The sequence below is a fragment of the Canis lupus genome, chromosome 11, assembly GCF_048164855.1.
Source record: "Canis lupus baileyi chromosome 11, mCanLup2.hap1, whole genome shotgun sequence".
Lineage (NCBI taxonomy): Eukaryota > Metazoa > Chordata > Mammalia > Carnivora > Canidae > Canis > Canis lupus.
In genome coordinates this window covers 45,815,666-45,837,797 of record NC_132848.1, presented here as the reverse complement: position 1 = coordinate 45,837,797, position 22,132 = coordinate 45,815,666, and the positions used below count along the sequence as shown (strand labels likewise).

The following is a 22,132-nucleotide window of genomic DNA, read 5'->3' as shown; positions in this document are numbered from 1 at the left end:
CAAGCTGCTTTGGGAGCCCAAAGGTGGGCCCTTCACCCATAAGGTGAGAGGGAAAAAAGCAAAGGGAGGTTGGATTTGGGCATGAGTGGGCTGGACGATGCCTGTGTGAGTGAAGTAGGAGAATGGTGGTCTAGGAAGTGGCAAGAAGGTGTACGCAGGCATGGAGGCATGAGTGTGGCTTAGTTCAAGAACCTCGTGTAGGCTCAGCATGGCCGGAGCCCTGGATGAGAAGTGAGTGGGCTCACAGAAGAGAGGTAAAGGCTGGATTACTGAGGGTCTCATGTATCAAAGCAGCTGGAATTTCTTCAAATGCAGTGGCTCTCAACATGGGGAGATTTTGTCCCTCAGGAGACACTTGCCAAGGTCTGGAGACAACTGTCATTGTCACAATCTGGAGAGGAGCTCTACTGACATCTAGTGGGTAGAGGTCAAGGATCCCATTAACCATCCTACAATGCACAGGACCGTTCCCCAGGGCTGGCCACTTAAATTTGCAAGGTTCAGATGAGAAGATGGCTTTTGACCTAACAGGCACTGATCAGGGTTTCCTTTGGCTATGAACATATCAATTTCCAATTCTTTGTGTCTTTGTTTGCTTTATGTAAATTTCCCCCTTTCAATGTTTGGAGCAAATACAGGCTGTTGGAAAGTTTTGTTTCTTTTTTGAATGAATCAAGAAACCTAGAACTGTTCATCATGGTAAGAAAAATGCACTATTTTTCTAGATATTGAGAATCTGGAGGGTAGGAATTATCGACGAGTTTATCCACTCATCATTCAACAATGAAAGCCAGACTCTACACCCTCTGCAGACCACCTGCCCCGCTCCCCACAGCCTTCCACATTGATTTTGGAGGTCAGGCCAGTTCATGGGATTTCTCAAAGTCTGGGAATTCTTAGCTTCACTGGAATTCTTAGTGTCTCGCAAACCCTCAGAGTGAATAAATCAAAACCACTGAACACCCTGTATTCATATCTTGCACATGTTCTTTGGCATGTGTATTGGCCATTGCTGAACTCAGGGTTTGGAGCTTTCATTTTCATACCCAAACAAAACAGAATAAAACCAAACAACCCATTCAAGATGATTTACAACTTGAAGGCACCCAATAATAATACCTCACATTTCTGGAGAGCTTTTTATCTGCAGAGCACTTCCTAGACGATAACTAATGGATTTTCCAACTCCCCTTAGGAATAGAGACACACGCATTCCCACATGTACCAGCAACTTAATTTACATGAAATTTATAAGAAAAAGACATTCCAAAGTGGCATTCCACTAAATCATAATTACAACCTCAAGCTCAAGATAAACATGTTGAATTCTCCCAGGAAAGCAGCGATGCTCATCCACTGGGGAGTTTCCACTTAGGTTCCAGCACTGGAATCTAATGCACGGGGAGGACAGGTCAGGAATGTTCCTAGAGTCATCCGTCTCTGTGATCGAGGGCCCATTTCAGAGGCAAACGACCTCAGGTAAAGGTCCTGCTGGGAACAGTGCTACAGCAGTGGTTGGATGTGACCATGGGCCTTCTTGCCCCGCTAGGCCTGTCTCCCTTTCTCTGCTTCCAACTTCCTGGCCACCCCCTCCTGGCACCTTTGCCTCCTCATGGTCTCCTCCTGCTGATCAGTGGCAACAGTGTGATAAGATGCCATGGATGTGGGAGGGACTTCCTGTGGGACACCTTATGGGAATGTGGGCTTTTTACAAGAGAAGTCTGGAAGCAGTCTTCTGAGAGTTTTCTGAGGGAGGTCGAACGTTCTTTCCAGTGCTCCAAGAATCCAACAACCTGGCTGTCACCTGCCTCTACCTCCCCAAGGGGTAGGTCCTGTGGTCCTGTGGCAAGGCTCATGTGTCCATCTATATACTCAACACCCTGGATGCTTCATGGATCATGCCCTACTTACTTTGCCTACTTACTTGCTTTGACATGACATCAAGCACCAACTGAGATCTCCACACCCCGCATTAGAAATGTCTTCAGCTAAGTGGCTGAAAGTAGAACCGTTCTCTGGGTCAGCAAGTTAGAGTTGGTGTCGTGAAAAGTATTGACTCCCTTTATTTTCTCTCTACCTCTGAGCCTTTCCCTCCCCACCACTGAGGCCACAGAACCTCCACCTGCAAGCCACCCACCCTGGGCTCTGGACTCTAAACTATCCCAAGTCAGGGCTCACATCTCAGTGTTCAGGCAACTCACGGGCAAGTTTCCTTATTGTTGGTCCAGCTCTTCTGTCCCAGCACTAATCACTGATTTCTGCCGCTGTTCTTGGGATCAGTCCCTGGCTTAGACTCAGGGCATGATGTGCTGTGTTGACCGGCAATGGACTTGGAATCATCTGACTTGGCTTCTGCATGTGGTGCTTTCAAGGCCAGAAGAGAAATGGTCTCAACCTGGCCTGTGATGGAGAAGAACTTTCTGCCTCTAGGGGGCATTTTTTAAGGTTAATTCAGGGATGGATGCCAAAAATCCACTTTATATTGGACTCATGGGTGTGGCAGAGGCAACGAAACAGGCAGCAAGGAGAGACTTCTCAGAGGCACCACTGGATATACTGGAGGCATGGTACAGCAGCAGCAGGAATGAGCAGCAAAGTGGTTTTCAAAGGGCTGAGCAGCAACTGCACCAGAAGGGCCAGGATACCTGCGAGTGAGGCTCCTGGCAATGTGGAGTCTAGAAGTCTAAGGCCAGCTTGGAATGCAAGTTAGATGGAATAAGAAGTGATGCAAACCAGCAACATGCAGATCATCCCATAAAGAAGCCTCAGTTGCATCAAGACTGATTGCTATAGGGCAAATCTCCTGCCACTGGCAAACATTAGGACCTGACTTTATGAAGTTATATCTCTTTGCTGTGACAACAGCAACAACAAATCTGCAAGTGCACTAAAATACAAGAAGGGGTGTCTTCAAAGGCCCAGGAACTTTGAGGCACCTCTGAAGGATGGAAAAAGCCTAGGATCATCAAAAAGAAGAAAAGCACATTCCTGAGGTTGTGCAGAACTAAAAATATACAGGGCCAATCCAGGATTTGTTGAGCTTGGAGATCAAGAATATTGGGAGGTACCCTGGAGGGGGTACCTCTTGGGAGAGGGTATCACTCGGCATACCATCTAGGAGCAGTCTCCTCTCCACCTTCAGGCCAAGAAGCAGGCAACAGGGGTGTTAGCCCCTCAGCGTGGACCAGTGGGTTCAGATGTTGTGATGGGGAGGCCAAATGGGGCCATGGCAAACACCAGGAGGGACAGGCTGCCCTCTTTGTCCAGGAGACTAGATGCAGCAAAAAGAAAGAACATTGGCAGAAAGGCTGATGTGAAGTGTAGCACACAGCCAATAACCCCTAAACATTTGGAAAAGGCCATAAAAGAGAGATACCAACCCCAAAGAATGGAAAAGTTTACATCCAAAGAAGCAGAGTTAATAGAGCAGACAGAACAAGAAAATGGCACATATATAATTAGAATCCTCAGAGAGAAATAAAATGATATTGCACCCATAAAAAGGAATGCTTTAGAAATGTTGGAAATGAAAAAATTGACTATTGAAGTGAAATTCTCAGTAAGTGGGCAGAAGCACTGAAGCTGACAAGAGAATATGTTGAAAGGCTGAGCCAAGGAATTCTCTCAGAATCACAAAAATGGACGAGGACAGAAAGTATTTAAAAACGAGAATCAGAGGAACCTGGAAGTTCCCAACATGCATCGCAGAGATCTGAAGATAAGGACAGAGGGCACGGAGTTCAGAGTACACTGGCAGTAACGGGAGACACCGTCCTAGAGTGAGGACAGGTGTGGACCCAGAGGACAGGTGTGGAACTCATGGATGGATGAGTGGAATCAAGGACAGACACAACGAAAGGAGACATACTCCTACCAAGCAATGTCATGGTGACATTTCAGACACCAAGGATAAAGGGACTACCCTAAATGAGTCCTGGGAGAAGGGAGATGGGGAGAGGAGGGACTCTGTTACTACAAAGATAACATGAGATGCAAGAAGAAACTGGAACAGTATCTTCAACCTTGCAAGGAAAATCCTTTGGAATTAGAATTCCATAATAGGCGAAATCAGGACACAAGGGTGAGGGCACAAAGTGAGATACTCTCAGATGTGCAAAGATGCAAAATGTTACAACTCAGATCTGATCTGAAAGGAGAATTAACTCAAGAAGTAGGATACAAGAAGCAACAAAACAACTGGGAAGCCTTCATGCTAAGTCTAAATAAATATGACTACTTTTGAAATGGAGATGTAATTCACATACCACAAAATTCATCCTTTTAAAGTGTATAATTCCGTGGATTTCAGTATATTCACAATGTTGTGCAACCATAACTTCTATCTAGTTCCAGAACATTTTAATTACCCAAAAAAGAAATCCTGCACTCATCAGCACCCCTCCCCAGGCTCCCCTCAAAAAATGAAACATGGAATTACCCCATGACCCAGCAATTCTCCAAGGTATATACCCAAGAGAACTGGAAACATACATAAAACTTGTGCTATGAATATTTACAGTATCATTATTCATAATAGCCAAAAAGTGAGAACAAGCCAACACCTATTGACTGGTGAATAAGATGTGGTTATGTCCATACAATGGAATCTTGTTGAGCCATAAAAAGGAATAAAGTGCTGACACTTGCTATAATAAGGATGGACCTTGAAAACATTATGCTAAGTGAAAGAAGCCCCCCCCAAAAAGGCCACCTGTTGGATGATTTCATTTATATACAATGTCCAGAATGGGCAAATGCATAGAGATAGCCAGGGGCTGGGGGAAGCGGATATGGGGAGTGACTACTGAGTATGGGGTTTCTTTCTGGGGTAGTGAAAATGTTCTGTGATTAGATAAAGGTGGTGTTTGCACAGCCTTGTGAGCATACTAAAAACAACACACTCTACGTTTTAAAAGGGTGAACTACTGTTGAGCAATCCTTGCCTATTTGTACCACAAACTTTTAAAATTTATTTTTTAGTTTTAATTTTTTAAATATTTTATTTATTTGAGAGAGAGTGCACGTTCTCTCTCTCTCTCTCTCTCTCTCTCTCTCACACACACACACACACACACACACACACACACAGGCGGGCAGGAGGGTGGGGAGGAGCAGAGGGAGAGGGAGAGGCAGACTCCCGCCAAGCAGGGAGCTCCACACGGGCTCGATCCCAGGACTCTGAGATCATGACGTGACCTGAAGGCAGACACTTAACCAACTGAGCCACCCAGGTGCCCCCACATTCTTTTTTTTTTTTTTTTTTTAAGCAAGGCCATATTCTCATATTACTTGTTTGATTGTGGATAAATTTTATAAAAGAAACGGAAAAAGAAATGAACTACAAATGGCAGGAGTGGGTCTCAGCATGGAACATTTTTGTTCCTCAGCTGTGTTCGAACTATGTCACAATGTAACAGCCTCCACTTGGGCATTGCTTTATAGTAAACAAAGCCTGACATATAATAAATCAAAGAAACAAAAATCAAAACCTTGCTTAGCAAGAATATTCCAGGCTCTCTTGTAGATTGTTTTTTCACTCTAAAGTGACACTTAACATTTCCTACCAAGAGCATTCTCAGAGTGGTGTTCCTTTTTGTAAAACGCACTGTCCAGTTTAGTAGTTCAGGTAGGTTCATATTTTTATAGAGGAAAAGATAAGTTTGTGACTAGTTGATTGCATTTATTTATTTATTTTTTCTTTTTTTAATTTATTTATGATAGCACACACACACACACAGAGAGAGAGAGAGAGAGAGAGGCAGAGACACAGGCAGAGGGAGAAGCAGGCTCCACGCACCAGGAGCCCGACGTGGGATTCGATCCCGGGTCTCCAGGATCGCGCCCTGGGCCAAAGGCAGGCGCCAAACCGCTGCGCCACCCAGGGATCCCTAGTTGATTGCATTTAAAACAAAATCCTGTAACACATGGGAAAGCACATTTTACTCAGAAGTTCTAGAAAGAGACAGTAGGATGTTTCTGAGACAGAGAGATGTTGATTTCAAGGTTTATTAAGACATTAAAAAAGTAACTTCACTGATGCATTAATATTTACCTTCAAATATAAAAGTGCTTATTCTTACAAATCCTTAAGGCTCATTCTGTTACAGTATAGTAAGATGTTTCTCCATTCCAGAAACTGTTCTGCATGAGTTTTATGTGACTTATAGACACAGCAAAATCTTCAAACAGTAAAATAATGGTCAATGATTCCATCATCTTTGTACACATAAGTTTAAACTCAGACAAAACATAAGATCTCCCTAGACAACTCCTTAATATTAGATGTACACTCTACTCCTAACACCTTGCCAAAACAATTCATTATTGAATTGTTCATGGCTTGAATGTGGAGTTTTATTTGCAATATGATAAATACTGCTATGCGGGAGAAACTTTTCCTTATGAGAGAGAGAGAGAGAGAGAGAGAGAGAGAGGATTTAGTTATTTGCCCTTCCTTATGCAGACATGAACCAACACCAAAGTGAAGTACTTTAGGTTTCATGCATGCAGACATCTTAGAAGCAGCCTGGGAGATGAGACCCCTCTATAGGAGTAAGAGATCTGGGAAGACTTTATAAGGATGCACTGAATTTCCTTGGAAAAAGTGTTAATGAATTTTGAGAAGAAAAGCCTGAGGAAGTGAACCTTACTAAAGCCACCGGTCTTTATTAATTGCTTGGGTTAAGATTTTTATCACACACTTAAAGACACAGACAAGAGCACATGGTTTCATCAGTAATAGTGTTCATAATGTTGATGCTTAATAGACCATTACAACTACTTGGATTAAAATAGTGACACAGATTCTGGACTTTCTCCATAACCATATTTCAAATGCCCTAACAAGAAATCCCAAAGAAATATCATGTAACAAAAATGAACTTAAGCTATTTTAATATTGAATGACTAGACACAAATGAAAATGGTATTTGACCTTATAAATACAGCACTTTAATCAATGCTACAATGGGTACATGTATACAGCATAAATTACTGTACAGAACTGTCCTGCTTAGCATCCTCTTCAATCCCGGAAACAATTGTCAGACCAGTTCCTGGAAGAGGAGATGACAGTCCTCTAATTTGGTTTTGTGGCTGCTCAAAATAGATCAGTGGGAGAGTCTTGTGGGACATAAGCAGGTTCCTAAGTTGCTGACAGCTTTCCCGAGACCGAGATGCAGAACTTGAAATGGTGTTTCATGTGACATGCTACGCAGGAATATTGAATTAGAGTTGCCAGCTCCATGAATAAACATCCTAGATGATACACTATAAAATGGTGGAATTTTTAAATTCCTGCTCCAATTGAGGCAAACTTACATGGGAGTGACTTTCAACTTGATTCCACAGAACCATACATAGGGTAGGCAGCTATTTATTATGATGTAGTAGGAGTGTGTGTTCCATTATACCTTGGCCAAGAAAATGTAACATCCAAGTGTCTAGCTAGTGTAGCGACACCTCCTCATGCCAATAAAAGTCATATTGCCATTCTAGAATTTTTTTTTTTTATCTAAAAACTCAGAATTCACACTGGATAAGGTGTGGTGCTCCGGGGATAGGGTGTTAGTATCAATTTGGGCCTAAATGAGGATGGATCTTGCAAGATTTTCAGCCACTGCTCTTTTGTATTGGAAAAAGGCTAGGGATTTTCCAGGATGTGTGAAAAGAAAGGGCCCTGTAGGATGAGTATTTCACGATTATTTTGATTGCATCAAGCACTGATTTAGGGACACAAGGAAGCCCTGTGTCTAAATAATACAAATTTTAGATAAAAGCTAAAAAATTTCAATCCAACACTGAAGGCCTTGGTCTCGGTTGTATGAAACATTCAGATTGGTCAGATTTCCAGTTTTTGTTTCGATGTTTAGGGCTAGAACATAAAGTGTCTAGGTGGGCATCACAAAAATCACCAAGTTCTTATGTTGATTTTTCTCTCTCCTGGTACACTGATTAAGGTGCAGCCTGCAATTAAGTGATCATGTTGAGGCAACCTAACCCACAAGAGAAAACATCTATCTATTCTCTCAAGAGAGGTCTCCTCTTTCCTGAAGTTCATGACATACCCATGTCCCTTATGACAGATCTCCTTTCTCAGGGACAAACCTTTCAGAGCAGCTGTCCACCTCCTGGCCCCAAACAAACAAAAACAAACAAACAAAAATACCATCGAAGGCACATGATCCATATCTTGGAACTCAGCCTCCTGGTACTCAAACAAAAACCAAGACAGAAAATGAGACTGTGCTATGTTCTCTGGCTCTATGAAGATATTTGAAACATGGTGTTCAATAGGCACATTATTTTCTCATGGAAGATGGCACATACTGGAAGCTTGGACCCAATGTTCCTTCTTCCCCTTTCCATCTGGACACCCCTGATTTCTTAAGGTCAGGACTCGATGAGAAAGAGGAGGGTGGGACTGTACTACCAACTGGGGTACTTGGCAGCCTTGCTGCTCTTGGCGAGGACAGACTCCCTCACCCCCTCATTGGTCTTAGAGCTCTGCCTACAGGCAGGAGGACTCAAAGTGGTAACAATAAAGGGTGAAGAATCTTATGGAGAAAGGGGGCTCTGGCTACCCACTGTCATCCTCTTAGTCCTCTAAAAACCTGGCAGGGTTGGGACAGAGTAGCGTGCCCCGTATCACACTTTTGTGTACTGGTGTGTGTAGATACGGTATATTTCTGCTGCCTCTGTTCTGACAATCATGGGTTACTCCTGCCAAGTGTGACAATTGGGATCTCGAAATGCTTGCCCAAATCTGTTGATCCTCACACTACCTGAGGTCATGGGTATTCTGAGTTACATTTCGCATACAGGAGACTGAAGGATGCAGAGGAGCTTTATTCAAGGATCAGGCACAGCAGGCGAAGGAGGGAGACGTTTGGGCACTCCAGTTATTTTCCTGACTTCTCATCCCAACATCGATGAGTTCTCTTATTTAATCCTTGTTTCCTCAAAGCTCCCACTGTCTCCAATAACTGTTCTCCTAAAAAGTCAAGATACTAAACCTGACTTATAGAACTTAGAAGGGAAAAATACCCCAAAGGAACAACAACAACAAAAAATCAACCCAGCTCACGGAGAGGGATATTTTGGGGTGAGCTGGTAATCCTAGAACTTCAGGGGATTAATAATCAGAATGCAGATTACTCAAAGAAAAGAGTTTATATTATTTCACCACACAGGCCCCACGGATGGCTGACAATGCTATAAAAGTGTCTATCACTAAAGATTAGTATGTTATATGCTTAGAATTTTTGACATCTCAACTACCTGGCCATACTTGAAGCTTTGTGATCTCTCATTTTGTAGGATGAAGGTAACACAGGAGACTCAAAGAATGTTCTTTAAGAAGTCATATATCTTTGGCTAATGTGGGTACAACGCTGTTCAGTCATGTAGAGTATGTATTTTTCAGCATTAAGTATTTTCTCTTTGTTCATGTGGAGATCTAGAAATCAAGAGATGATAAACACTGGGGAAAAAGTCAGTTTTGTTTTACGGAAAACTGAAGAAGGGCTGAAGAACATGATAGAAAGCAGAATATTGTAATTGTTTTTATCACCAATCAGCATTGTTTGAAAATCCTAAACACTAGTACTCTTTTATTTTACATCATCTTTGGATATAAATATTTTCTGATAAGCTTTTTCTATGTCAGAAATGAATAGTAAACAAATCCTTGATTCAGCTCTCCAGGCCCCATCGTTTCTTCCTGATGCTTAGAGACAAAGGCTGATCCTTGTGCCGACTTGCAATTAGTACTTTGAATTCATCCCTCAGATCAGTGTGTTTAAAACTGCCTCTAAGAGGTGGATTTTCCAAGTAACGCGCATAGGGATTTAATCCCCTGATCCCCATTACCGTAAGAGCTGTGAATCTAAGTGCCCTTGGAGCCAGCCCAAAATTAACCCCTGGTGCCTCAGAATGCCAATTAAATCATAAAAACCAAAACTGTGGTCAGATGTAATTAGTTTGAGAATAGAGTTTTGTGATTTTCCTCATGCCTCATGCAAACAAATTGACCCCTCTGATGACATCTATAGAATAATTCAGTTTGGACAAAAAGAACACAAATCTCAACTCTGAACATTTCTTGTGCTGTTTGTTAGGAAGCTGTATTATTGAAAACTGTGCTTGGAAAATTGTTGGAGATGCAGTTTATGTTGTTAAATTTTCTTTCTTTCATTAAAAAAGTGTCTTTCAAGACTCCTGTTGATCCATGTTTCATTGAAAATGTGTTACTTCTTAAAAAAATAATTCTGATTAGAACAGATTTCAGTAGCAGGCAAACCATATAAGACAAAGACAGTTCTTGAAAGACTGTTGAGTGTTTCTTAGCCCAAACCACTTCTGAAATGAGTATCAAGGTCCCTGGAGCAAGCAAAGCCTGTCCCCCGTCCTGGACATCTGTGGGATGAGACGGTCTCTGTGGTGGCCTGGAGCTAGGGTCCTGCTGCATGACAAGGCAATTTGAATCTAAGGGTATGCGCTAGAATGATCGTTCTGTTTCTGTTGCTGTTTCTGCTTCTTTGGGATGGAATGGACTGAAAAAGTTGTGAGAGAAGAGGAAAAATAAGGTTAACAAAAAACTCTCCCACACAGGGGGATATATATGGCAAGCTGCTGTTCTAACCTTTCCATCTTCGTTAGTTCATCAAAATTCTCAACCAAATATTACTCAACCAAATATTGCAAGCATTGTTCCAACACGTTGGTCTGAGTTGAAAAAACCTGACACATAGAACTTAAGGAATTAACTTGTGTCATTAAGGAATGTTGAGTAAAAAAGTGTCCCAGTGTCCCGGGACTACTGGTTGGACAGGCATCAATGCAGTCATCAATATGAACTCCTTCAAGCTTCCTAGTTAGCATTTTCTGGGCCACTGGGGTGTGTTATTCTGCACGTGTGTACGTGTATATGTGTGCTGGGAAATGGGAAAGACAGATAGTAAACTGTAGTTATAATGAAGAAAAACATGCTTCTGTCTTGCCGGTGGAAAATAGCAGATCTAGTAACGATAATCCATGGGAGCTACATTTAAAAAATTTGTGAAATGACAACGTTGCTTCTGAAGAGATTATTGGACTGGGGACCAGAATACTTATTTGAACGTATTTACGTATTTTGATTCGGAAGTTTCCTTGTAAAAATATTCACAGCAATTGGCGGACATTTTTTTTTTTTTTTTTACATACAACTCGGTTTCTCTCATTTACAACATAAATCATTTAATGTAACATTTGCAACCTTAGAAAGGCAGACATATTTAATCCAAGTCAGTTTATAAATTCCAATTTCACATGGATTAAAAACTGCAGATAAATTAAGTCACAATAATATCCTGTACATGCATTAAGGCTGGTGACTGCTAAAGTCTCTTGGGTATCTACAAACAGGAAATCACACACAGATTACTGGGTCTGAAGAGTGTCTACATCATTAAAAAAATCTTGCTTTTTTTTTTTTTTGGTGATACAGATTTCAACAGTAACTCTGGAAAACTGTGAAAAATGTTATTTAAAAATATATATGTATATACTACTGCACAGTTTCAAAGATGTGATTCATAAATAATGTTGGCTGCACTGATTAATTTTGTAACAATTACTGCACTTCCAAGGTGATGCGAACACGCAGTGACTTATACTCAATATTAGGCACTAGTAATATCCTTCAGGCATACTACAGTTTTATGTTAGCTGTATTGTACATATATATTTTTAAATGTATGCATTTTTATACAAACTGTGTATATTATGTATGAGATGTCAGAAATGTACACATCACTGTTATATAATACACACATCATTGTTTTACATACTAGGGTAAGTTTTAGTGCAGAAAATCTCATTGCATTCCATTCTGGGTGTTCGATCTAGTACACAATTTGTCAACTCTTCAGATTATTTTTCCAGTACATTCTTCTTTAGATAGTGGGTCCAAGTTTCCATTTGCAATTTGAAAGTTTCCAGAAATATCTGTTTTAACCAAACCTCTCTTTCCAGGCACAATCCTGCACATAAGTCTGATCTGTGTAGAGAGTAGTAACAAATCCCAAATTTTGATCAGGAATATATTGGGGTTACTTTCTTTCAAAGATAACTCTAACATTGTGATAAAGGAAGGCATCCACTCAGGTCATGGAAGGATAAGGTCAGTTGAACTCAGTGTTTAACTTCTGAGGAAATAATAAGTCTTCAAATAGAAAAAAAATGATCATAGACATTATATGTTTAAATGGGAGAATCTTTAGAAGAATATACATGAAACTGTGAGCAGTGGTTGTCTTCGGGGGTATGGGACTTACTACTTTCTACTTTATACATTTGCTGTATTGTTTGAATCTTTACAATGAGCATGTATTACTTTTACAATCCAAAAACACAAGAAAGGTATTTCTACTTTGAACAAAGCTAAATAAAAGGAACAAGTTATGAATGACTTTCACGGACAACAATCAGAAGATGGTTCCTTACCAAAATCATCTATGCCAAAGTGAACAAAAACTGCTGCCCTCACATGGTCTATGATGAGATCAAAGACAGGGAGAGGACCTGCATGCTCTGACCATCCCCAAAATGACCAGTTCCAAGTTTTGTTGTGAAACATGAGCCTCCTAAGTGCTAATAAAAATGCTGGGGCATAATCAGCCAGGGGCCACCTGTGTGTTTACATGGGGTTTTGTGGGTGCTTACCCATGTAGCTCCCACAAGACCTGTGACTTTAAGGATGGGCAGGGCCAGAAAGTGACCCAGGGATGCACAATGGACTCTCAGGTTCATCATCCCTTTATGTGAGAGTTTCAACATTTCATCAGAATTCAACAAGAGGAAGTAGAATAAGCCTCAGTCCTCAAAAAAAAAAAAAAAAATCCAAAATTTCCTAAATTATGCTCAAATTTCTAACATACTGTGGGATCACGAACTCTGCCAATGACTAGTGAAAGGGATGTGAGGAGCACCGCAGCTGGATAAATGGAAAGTAGAAATACTGGTAATATTTCCAGATGGTCCAAGGCCAAAGCCAAATGCAAATTTCACAAATCTTTCAGTGGCTTCATTTCCCTTTGAACCCTTCATTTTAAACTCATCTCAAGTCACTGAAGTTGTTCAATCATTTTGAATCAGTGCTTAGAAGTACAGCAATCTTATTTCCCACCTACAGGTCAGGTGACCAAATGGTAACATTACAACCAAACCAGTAAGAGCATCAGGGAAAGCATATCACTATCCATTATAAATGTTTTGTGCCACTGTCACCTTGGAAAACAGAGTGTTCCACATCCCGCATCACCTATCTTTCTCAGACCATTCTGGTGCAATTCTGTTGAATGAGAGGCTTCAAGGACATTGTTTTTGTTTTTAAGGATATGGCAAGGCATATCTTCCTTCCTAAGAATTTTGCTTTTTACCAGTATTTTTATAACTGAGTTTATTTAACAAGAAGACTAAATCTAGGGCACGATAAGAGACTATAAAAAGAAGTAAGTTTCAGACAAAAACTGTAAACAAGATGTCAAAAAACTAAAATGTAAACTTCATTAAAAAAAAAAAAAGAAAGCAGAATCAAGGGCAAGATGTAAACATACCAGGTACTGGGGATGTAGGCATGATGTTCTGGTTGTTGCTACCCCAAACAGATTTGCGGTCCTTGCAAAGATAACTTACCCTGCGCAGTAAGCAGCTCGCTAACCAAAGCCTGAAATGTATCCCCCAGATCGAAATGCAACAAAGGCCTACGTTCTGCACGAAGAGTGAGAGGATTGGACAGTCTTGTGTTAGCAAATAGTTCTTAGCTTGATAAGCAGCAGATACAGACTCCTAGTGAAGAGACATTCTAGGTAATGTCCTAATTTGGCCAAGAAAATTTGTAAGAAAGCTATCGTGGAGAGAAAAAGACTTGAAAAATATTGGCTGACAAATGCCATGTGGCTCTATGGCCACCGTGTCACAGTGGCAGGAAGAAACAACACATGTGCTGGGTGGGCTGGTTGTTGCACGTGCAGAAGGTTGCAGTTCTTGACTGTGCTCTGAGCACAGCTGTCTTTTAATGTCAGTTAGCTTTCAAAGACACTGACTTTTTACCAAATTCCAGTGCCATTTTCATATTCTTTGGGGGGAAGGGCAGGGAAGGCCTGTGGGATTTGATCCGTTTGCTTATGACGCGTTTAGTTGAGTATAAAGTTGGATGGGAGAGGTGGGTATTAGACAAAAGGCAAGGTATTTGGTAACATGCAATCTAGTAAACGTCCAGCACAAAAATAACTGACTTCTTTTCATTATTCAATTACCCATTAATACACACAATCAAAAATTAATTGGGGAATAGTATATTAATACTGAAAGTAATCAATAATATAAGAACTAAGGGTCATCTTAACTGGCAGTCAAGCTTTTGGTGTGCTGTATTGCACCTGGTTAACTAACCCATGAGATTTTGGTTGAATGTTCTAAGAAGTCATGGTTTAGCTTTGAAATAGAAAGTGTGTGTGTGTGTGATTTTGTGTGCGTGTGTGTGTGTGTAAGTGTATATTCTCTTAAGCAGAAACCTCTGATCACTTTGTCTAGCTTGGGTTTATGGAAACTAGACAAAGAAAATGCCTATGGTTCTAAAGAGCCATATATCTTACACACATACAGGCAACTTCTTTTACACCCACACGTACAAACACACATGCCCTGGGAAAAGACCATTGTTCGATGCTGAGGAAATATTCACCGCGGTTTGAGAAATGCTGTGGCTGGGAACTTCAGTGGCGCAGTGTCCAGAAACATCGAGCCATCCACGGAGATGAGAGCACAGTCCGGCTCACGGCCAAGGTCCCTATGACAGGTGGGTGCTGTTCCGCAGCCAGTGCAGACCCTGCTGGGAGTACTGGACCAGGTGCTCCATGCTGCTGTGCAGGGTGACAGGCCCCATGAGCAAATCCAGGTCATTGAAGAATTCTAGGGGACAGAGAGAGTCGTTTGAGTGATGCGCATGCTAAGCGTGCCACCCTGAGAGACCTGAGTGACTTAAGAAAAATATCCCATTCATTGCCTTTATATACATCAAGCATTCTCTAGTCCATTGTGCAACTTTAGCATTCAACTGAACAGAACTCCCAAGTGGAGAACTCATCCTATATCCAAATAATTCTATTGGCCATTTCTCATTTAAATGGATAACATTTACTGAGCCAAAAAGCAAAGAACATTTACTTCCTCAGACTGCATTGTCCTTGTACATTAATGCTTCCTACCCTGGGTGTGGGTTGTGGCTCTGTTGCCCTAACTGTACTCAACTGTAGCAAGTGCTGAACCCCTGGAGTGAGAGCAAGGGAGGAGGCTCCAGGTCCCTGGGGGCAAATCAGGGACGGGTTCTGAAAAATCCTACCGAGGTCACCTTCTAGTTCTGGGACATTCTTTCATTAAATATTGATCATGTGCCAGGGCACTGTGCTGGGTGCGGGGAGGTAGAGGTTGGGGAGTATACCAAGGAGAATAATGTATAGGCTCTGCTCTCTAGAGATCACAGTATAGTGGCTGATAGAGACAAATTCATATGGCTCTTATGCTGTCATAACTGGATCACTGAATAACACTCCTTGAAAGTAAGTCTCTGGGAGAAGTTTTTCAGAGGTGCTCGTGTACATGCTGATCCTGCTGGAGAAGGCAAGGGAGAGGTCAGAGAAGACTCCCAGGTGGCCGGGAGGATAGCCAAGGCAGGAATCTAGGAGCAGAAGAGGGGAGGAGGAGCAGGTCCAGAAAACAATGCCGACTTTGCACTGGACATGCAGCATTGAGCCCCTGGGTACGAGATATCCAGCAGCCAGCTGGCAGTGCCATCTGGAGTGTGGTCTGCTCAGGGTCTCCCAAACTGGCCACGTCAATTTTTATATGTCCTGTCCCTTCTGTTTTGTCCACCTGTGATGCCTACCCTACTCCGTCTTTACCATGCAAATCTTTTTGCTTTTCAAATTTGCTTTTCAAATCCCTGTCCCATGCCAGTTCCTCTCTCAAGCCTCTCCTGGTGGCCTCAATCCCCTGGCATTGACCTCCCTGGCATTCTCATTAGATTTTCATGCACCACCTCTGGGATGCATGTTATGTGCTGTCTGGTTTAATTATCAATTTCATGTATGCAGGCCCCATCTGCTTATCTATACCATTAATCCCTCATCTCACTGTGGACATTCTGTTCTTGTCCTCAGAAGCTTATGCTATCATGGGAACAAAATTCACATTTAAAGGCTTGAAAGTGAGCTCAGATTTGCATTCTCACTGATATTAGAGGGAGAGTAGTAAATTGGCATAGTCTTTTGGGAGAAAGTTAATGATATATGTCAAGATACGTAACAATACATACCTTAAAAGAATCTATACCTTTGACCCCCAAATTCTCCCTCCTATGAAAATAATTAGAATATGGACAATGACTTATATGAAGATATTTATCATAACATTATTTGCAATAATAGAAAAGAATTTGAAGTGACATGTCCAACAAGAAGGGAATGGTTTTGAGAAATCATGATACTTTATGACTGCATAAGCACTATTATGACAGTCTTCTAGAACCATCATAAAAGATGTTTCTGAACAAGTTCATGACATGGGAAAATGCCTGATACAATGTTAAATGGAAGCAGACAGGATATAAGACTGCATATGGATTGCAATTTTATTTTGGTAAGAATCTTGCATATTTGGAGAAGACTAGAAGAAACTTCGGTAAAATGTTAATGGTAATTACTTCTTGGTGATAAGATTACTGATAATTAAAAAATGTTTTTCTCCGTAGTTTTCCATGTATTACAAATTTAGCCACAGTAGACATGTGTCTGTCTTATAATCTGTGAAAACAAACCTTATTTAAACCTTATTTAAACAAACCTTATCTTCTCTTATTTAAAGAGAAAGAGAGCTTACTGCTACCTAGAAGACACTCTATTTTCAGTCAGAAGTAGCTACCACTTACATAGCTAGGGACATTCATCCTCATTAATTAATCAATCAATTCATTCATTCAATGTTTCTGCTCCCCAGCTGTGTTTTAGGCCCTGTAGGTTTTGGGAACAGCAAGCTGAATAGAACGTGACCCCTACCTTCAAGGAGCTCACTGTCTCAAGGGAAAAGCGTACATGTATATATCTATTTCTGTATTGACATCATCTTCATGTATCTGTATTTTTTTGTAAAGATTTTATTTATTCATGAGACACACACACACACACACACACACACACAGAGAGAGAGAGAGAGAGAGAGAGAGAGGCAGAGACACAGGGAGAGGGAGAAGCAGGCTCCTCACTGGGAGCCCGATGTGGGACTCGATCCCTGGATCCAGGCTCATGCCTTGAGCCAAAGGCAGATGCTCAACCACCGAGCCACCCAGGCATCCCCTATGTATCTGTATTATATCTATTTCCATATCTACCTCCATCTCTAATCTCCCACAGTCAAGATTAAGGTCAGTCAAGGCACAGGAGGCCCTGAGTGAGGGGGAGAGGTCAGGAAAATTTTCTCACAGTAGGTGACAATTCCTACTATGTCTTCTTTGGTAAATGATGAAAACTTGCTCGGGGATGCCCAGGGTCAGGCCGGCTCCCTGAGCTGTGGTAGAACCCTGCACACACCCCCTAGAGGCACACACACCTCTGTTTTCCTTGGCCAGGTTGTCTGCCATCTCCCAGTAGTCATAGCTGTGGAGAATGCTGTTGGTGATGCTGACGTGATTGGCTGCCATCTGGTGGATGCGCTGTGGGATGCTGACGATGGTTGAAGGGGACAGGGCGCTGGCGTTGGAGAGGCTCCCCTGAGATCCCACGGAGCTGGTTGGGGAGGGGTTGGGAGACATAGGGGATGGGGTTCCAGTGCTCCTGTTAGGGGAGAGAGTAGGAAAAAAACAAGAGTGGGGAGGTTGGTACCAGGGGAGGTAGAACAGGCCCCCAGGGTAAGCAAAGCAGCACATGGCCCAGCATCATGCAGTGTCTCATTTATCACCTTTCCTTTGGAGAAATGAACTTACTTTCCACTGGCTCCCCATGGAGATGGGGCTTGGGCAGCTTTAGATGAATTCTGCAGGAAAATAAAAACGTTGTCAGTGACTACCATCTGTCTGAGTTTAAACAGCTGACAGTTACATGTTCTCAGGTGACCGTTGGGAGAAGTAATGGCAGAGACTGCAGATAAAGTGAAGACTCACAGAAACTGGATCTGGGAAGCTGAAATCACTAGGCGACTGGTCTCTTTTCTGGAAGCTGGGGGCGGGGGGCAGTTGCATGGCCTGTTGGGTTCCACGGTGGGCTAAAATGGACAACTCGCCCCACAGCCTGGGTTTTCATCCACTGAATTCTATGTACCAAATTAAATCATAATCCTGAGAGTCTGTTGAATCCTGAACCAGCCTAAATTTTTTCAACTAGCTTAGTTTTCTTGAAAAGGAAAAAAGAGTGGGAGTCCCCCCCACTACACTTACTGAGACCATCTTATATTTAAATATAGGGCATATCTGCAGAAACCACTGATATACATTTAATGCCTGAAAAGACATGAGACACCAAATCCTATTGTTTTGACTTACAAGGCTTAAAAATTTCTCTTAAAAGAAATTGCTGTTGAACTTTTCTAAAAGAACAGATTAAAATATATGTCCTTACTGGAGCATTCAAAAACCGGTTTATCTGAATATTTTGATTTAGGATGCTATATAATACATGAGCCAGTTGTTTGCATCAGGCATTGAAAAGAAGTTTTGCCTATGGCAAGGAAAGTTGCTAGATGTACAGACAGATTTCTACTCTGAAAGCCTGATCATGTGTTCTTGCACATAAGTTTAGGGTATTTTTAAATTATTAATAGTCTTTATGATACTGATGTGAATTTGCCCGTCCAGAGACAAGAAAACAGCCTGAGCCTGGTTCCCCAGACACAAGGTGTTTCTTTTGGTTAAAAAGGACTTTATGAAGTGGTGAATGGTTTTTAGTTTTTAGTGGAGGTGTTACCAAAATGGTAAGAAATGGCCTAGCAGGTGGCAATTCTCAATTGCCTTCAGGCCTCTTCTACTACCAGGAAGCCCTGTGACTGTGAAAACACACATGGGGAGCAGGTCTTTTTTTTTTTTTTTCCCAAAAGTAGCTCTATATTGATAAAACACATTCTTTGTGGACAAATTCTCATTGTTACCTGAAGGTTTCATAATCCCTGAACTTTTTTTTTTTTAAAGATTTAATTAATTAACTTAGAGATCGAGAGGAGAGGGAGCAGGAGAGGGAGAAGGGAGGGAGAGAATCCTAAGCCGACTCCATGCTCAGTGCGAGTCTGAGGTGGGCCCCAATTCCATGACCCTGAGATCATGACCTTGAGCCCAAATCAAGATTTGGACACTCAACTGAGCCACCCAGACGCCCCCATAATCTCTAAACTTTAAGTACCATTTAAATAGCTTTTCTTAAATGGTTTTTTTAAATAAAGATTTTATTTATTTATTCACGAGAGACACAGATTGAGAGGCAGAGACATAGGCAGAGGGAGAAACAGGCTTCCTGCAGGAAGCCTGATGTGGGACTTAATCCCGGGACTCCAGGATCACGCCCTGGGCCAAAGGCAGATGCTCAACCCCTGAGCCACCCAGGCATCCCCTTAAATAGCTTTTAATTAAGGGTAACAACCAGTGATCCCTGGAGGGGAAACTGATGTTTGTGTTCTCTGTCTATTCATGGTACATATTCATGGATGGCACACATACACGCTAAGAACTTCTTGTATGCCTTAAAAATTCTGTTATAACCTCCATGGCTTACAGAGTTCAGAGTCCTTTTTATTCAAGCTTTTTAATTTTTTTTGTACTGTAATAATGCTCTTCAGCATTAGCTCTTAGATTCTGACGTTTTAGAAACTACTTCTCTTGACCTTGGTCTTCCAAAGTAAAGGAATAGGCTTAGTGTCTGTTCTTGTCATTATGACACAGAATGGTCAATATGTTAAAAACAGTCATCTCCTTGCCTTAGAACATGTTATTCCATATGCATGACCAGGAAGGAGGTCGCACAGAGCCCCCGGAACCTCCAACACAGCCTGGTCATCAGAAATGATCTCTAAGGTATGGAGGTTGGGGGTTAAAGGATCTAAAATGATGGTGTGTATCTGACAAAGGGTTGGTAGAGGTGAAAATGGTATAATTTCTTGTTTCTATAGACAAATGGACAGCAAAGAGGCCTAGAAATCTCAAATGCATTATAACTTCATGTCTGCTTCACAAGTACAGCAGGGAAGGCTTTCTTTTTTCTCATTCTCCCAGTGAAAATGATTTCACTTCCTGAGATAGGGAGAAGAGCCTGGTTTCCAATTCTACCCTTATCTTTACCCACTACTGTTGTCCTAGTGCCTCTGAGTTCCAACGAGCCATTTCTTATCACTTCAAACAACATCCTTATTAAAAACTAAATTAGCTACTGACTACCCGGAAGTCCTAAGTTGTTACTTCTGAGAGGAAGAAGCTCTAAGCGAACATGAGGAATTTGTTAGCTTTAAAGAAAGGAAATTCTCGAGGACACTCGAGTGGGTAATTGGATCTTTTTTCTCTTGAAGCCATGGACATATGAAGACACAAGGCAGGAGGACGAATCAGGCAGGCTCTCAAGGCCATTCTCTGAGCCTTGAACACCACGAGATTACCATAAAGGGGGTTACTACTGACATCAGAGGGTTCCTGTATTCCTCCCAAAGCCATCGAATCTGCCAGGCTCCGAGAAAATGTCCTTGACCACTGGATACAAGCAGCAATGTCACCCATTAACCAGACAATACCTTGAAATAGTCAATAAGTGCTTTTGAATACTTCACAGCATGGTCCCTTTTGAGTCGAAACATCCGCCAGTACAGGAGAGCCAGGCAGCGGTAACTGTGGCAGAAAGAGAGAAATGGGCCCCGGGGAGTGTAAGTGTGTCCTCTGCCAACAAAACTTACACAAAACTCTTTTTGTTCTAAGGCACTCCATATTTATATCAGGATTACGTATATGAAACATTGTTATGCTTATGTTTATGTCTGTTGAGTATCTGACTTGCCATGTGTTCAAAAGATCTAATTCTAAAGTTCAAGGAGTTACCCCACAAGTGTATGTACCACTAGATGGTGGCTTTAGCACTTCTTTCTTGGGGCCAAGGGAGGCCATTTTCTTCTTCCACCACTAGAGGACAGTCTCTCTCCATGGGAGGAGTGAGGGAGAACTAGCTCACAGCTTTCACGGAGACGGGGAGTCTCCAGGCAGAGCCACCTTCTTTACTCTGATTCCTCACTGGCGCCCCAGACTTCTGCAGTGTTGGCTTTGCTGAAAGAATAGCTCCTCCACCTGTTTGTTTTCTCTTCACTTTTTTTTTTTCTTTCTTCACTTTTAAACTACTGGACTCTGAGTAGTTCAAATAAAGAAACAGATATGAACATCTTATAAACAAGAGGAACTCAGTGCTGAGAGTAGCTATTTTATTGTTTTATATTATTTATAATATATCAGTATTCTATCTTACATAATATTAAGTATTAATCATCATTAATTTGTTAATCCTAATACGGAATTTTCAGTTTGAAAAGTACAGAAAGTACTTCCTGAGACATACTCTCTTTGCATTGATGCTCTTCAGTCATAATTATTTGCTAATAACTCAGATCTGGTGCTGACATGCTGGAATGTCAACATGCCAAGTACAACTTAATAGTCTCTTTTGAGCACATAAAACTGCAGATGATGTAAAAGTACCCGAGGACCCTCTCTTTTGTGTATGTTGCTGCTATTTCCTTTGAGACTTGATTCTCTGACTTGCAGATCAGGTTCTAGAGTAGGGGATGAACCACTAGAGAGCTGAAAATGTTGGATTTCTATAGATAGGTGTCCTGTCATTTGGGAGAATGGGGTGAAGTGTCCCAAGGAGATGTAACGAGGAAGATTATTATACTCACATAATCTGTACCATTATAATCATTACAGATATAGGAAACATCTATTACATGATGGTGAACAGTTTAAAAGAAATACTTCTATTATCACAGTGTAATGAACTGTTCCTTAGTTTGATATGTTGAGAACTTTTGCACATCATCTTGATTCAGTCATACTAATCCCACATATAAGGAGGCAAATGCA

At 41.6% G+C, this 22,132-nt stretch overlaps 1 protein-coding gene and 1 long non-coding RNA gene across 5 annotated transcripts in view; one reads left to right on the top strand and one right to left on the bottom strand.

Moving 5' to 3' along the window:
* Positions 1–11,221: 11,221 nt before the first annotated feature.
* Positions 11,222–22,132, bottom strand: part of AFF3 (ALF transcription elongation factor 3) — a 521,667-nt gene continuing 510,756 nt past the window's right edge. For all 4 annotated transcript variants that reach the window (XM_072844520.1, XM_072844518.1, XM_072844517.1 and 1 more), the window contains 4 exons: positions 20,800–20,893; positions 18,020–18,069; positions 17,647–17,870; positions 11,222–14,955 (listed from right to left, as the gene is read on the bottom strand). In XM_072844520.1, coding sequence (XP_072700621.1) covers positions 14,834–14,955; positions 17,647–17,870; positions 18,020–18,069; positions 20,800–20,893 — 490 coding nt within the window. In that variant the 3' untranslated portion in view covers positions 11,222–14,833. The remainder of the gene's footprint in view (positions 14,956–17,646; positions 17,871–18,019; positions 18,070–20,799; positions 20,894–22,132) is intronic.
* LOC140643102 (uncharacterized) overlaps positions 15,608–22,132 on the top strand; it is a 44,610-nt gene continuing 38,085 nt past the window's right edge. The window contains exon 1 of the long non-coding RNA XR_012039501.1: positions 15,608–16,680. This is a non-coding gene — a long non-coding RNA (uncharacterized lncRNA). The remainder of the gene's footprint in view (positions 16,681–22,132) is intronic.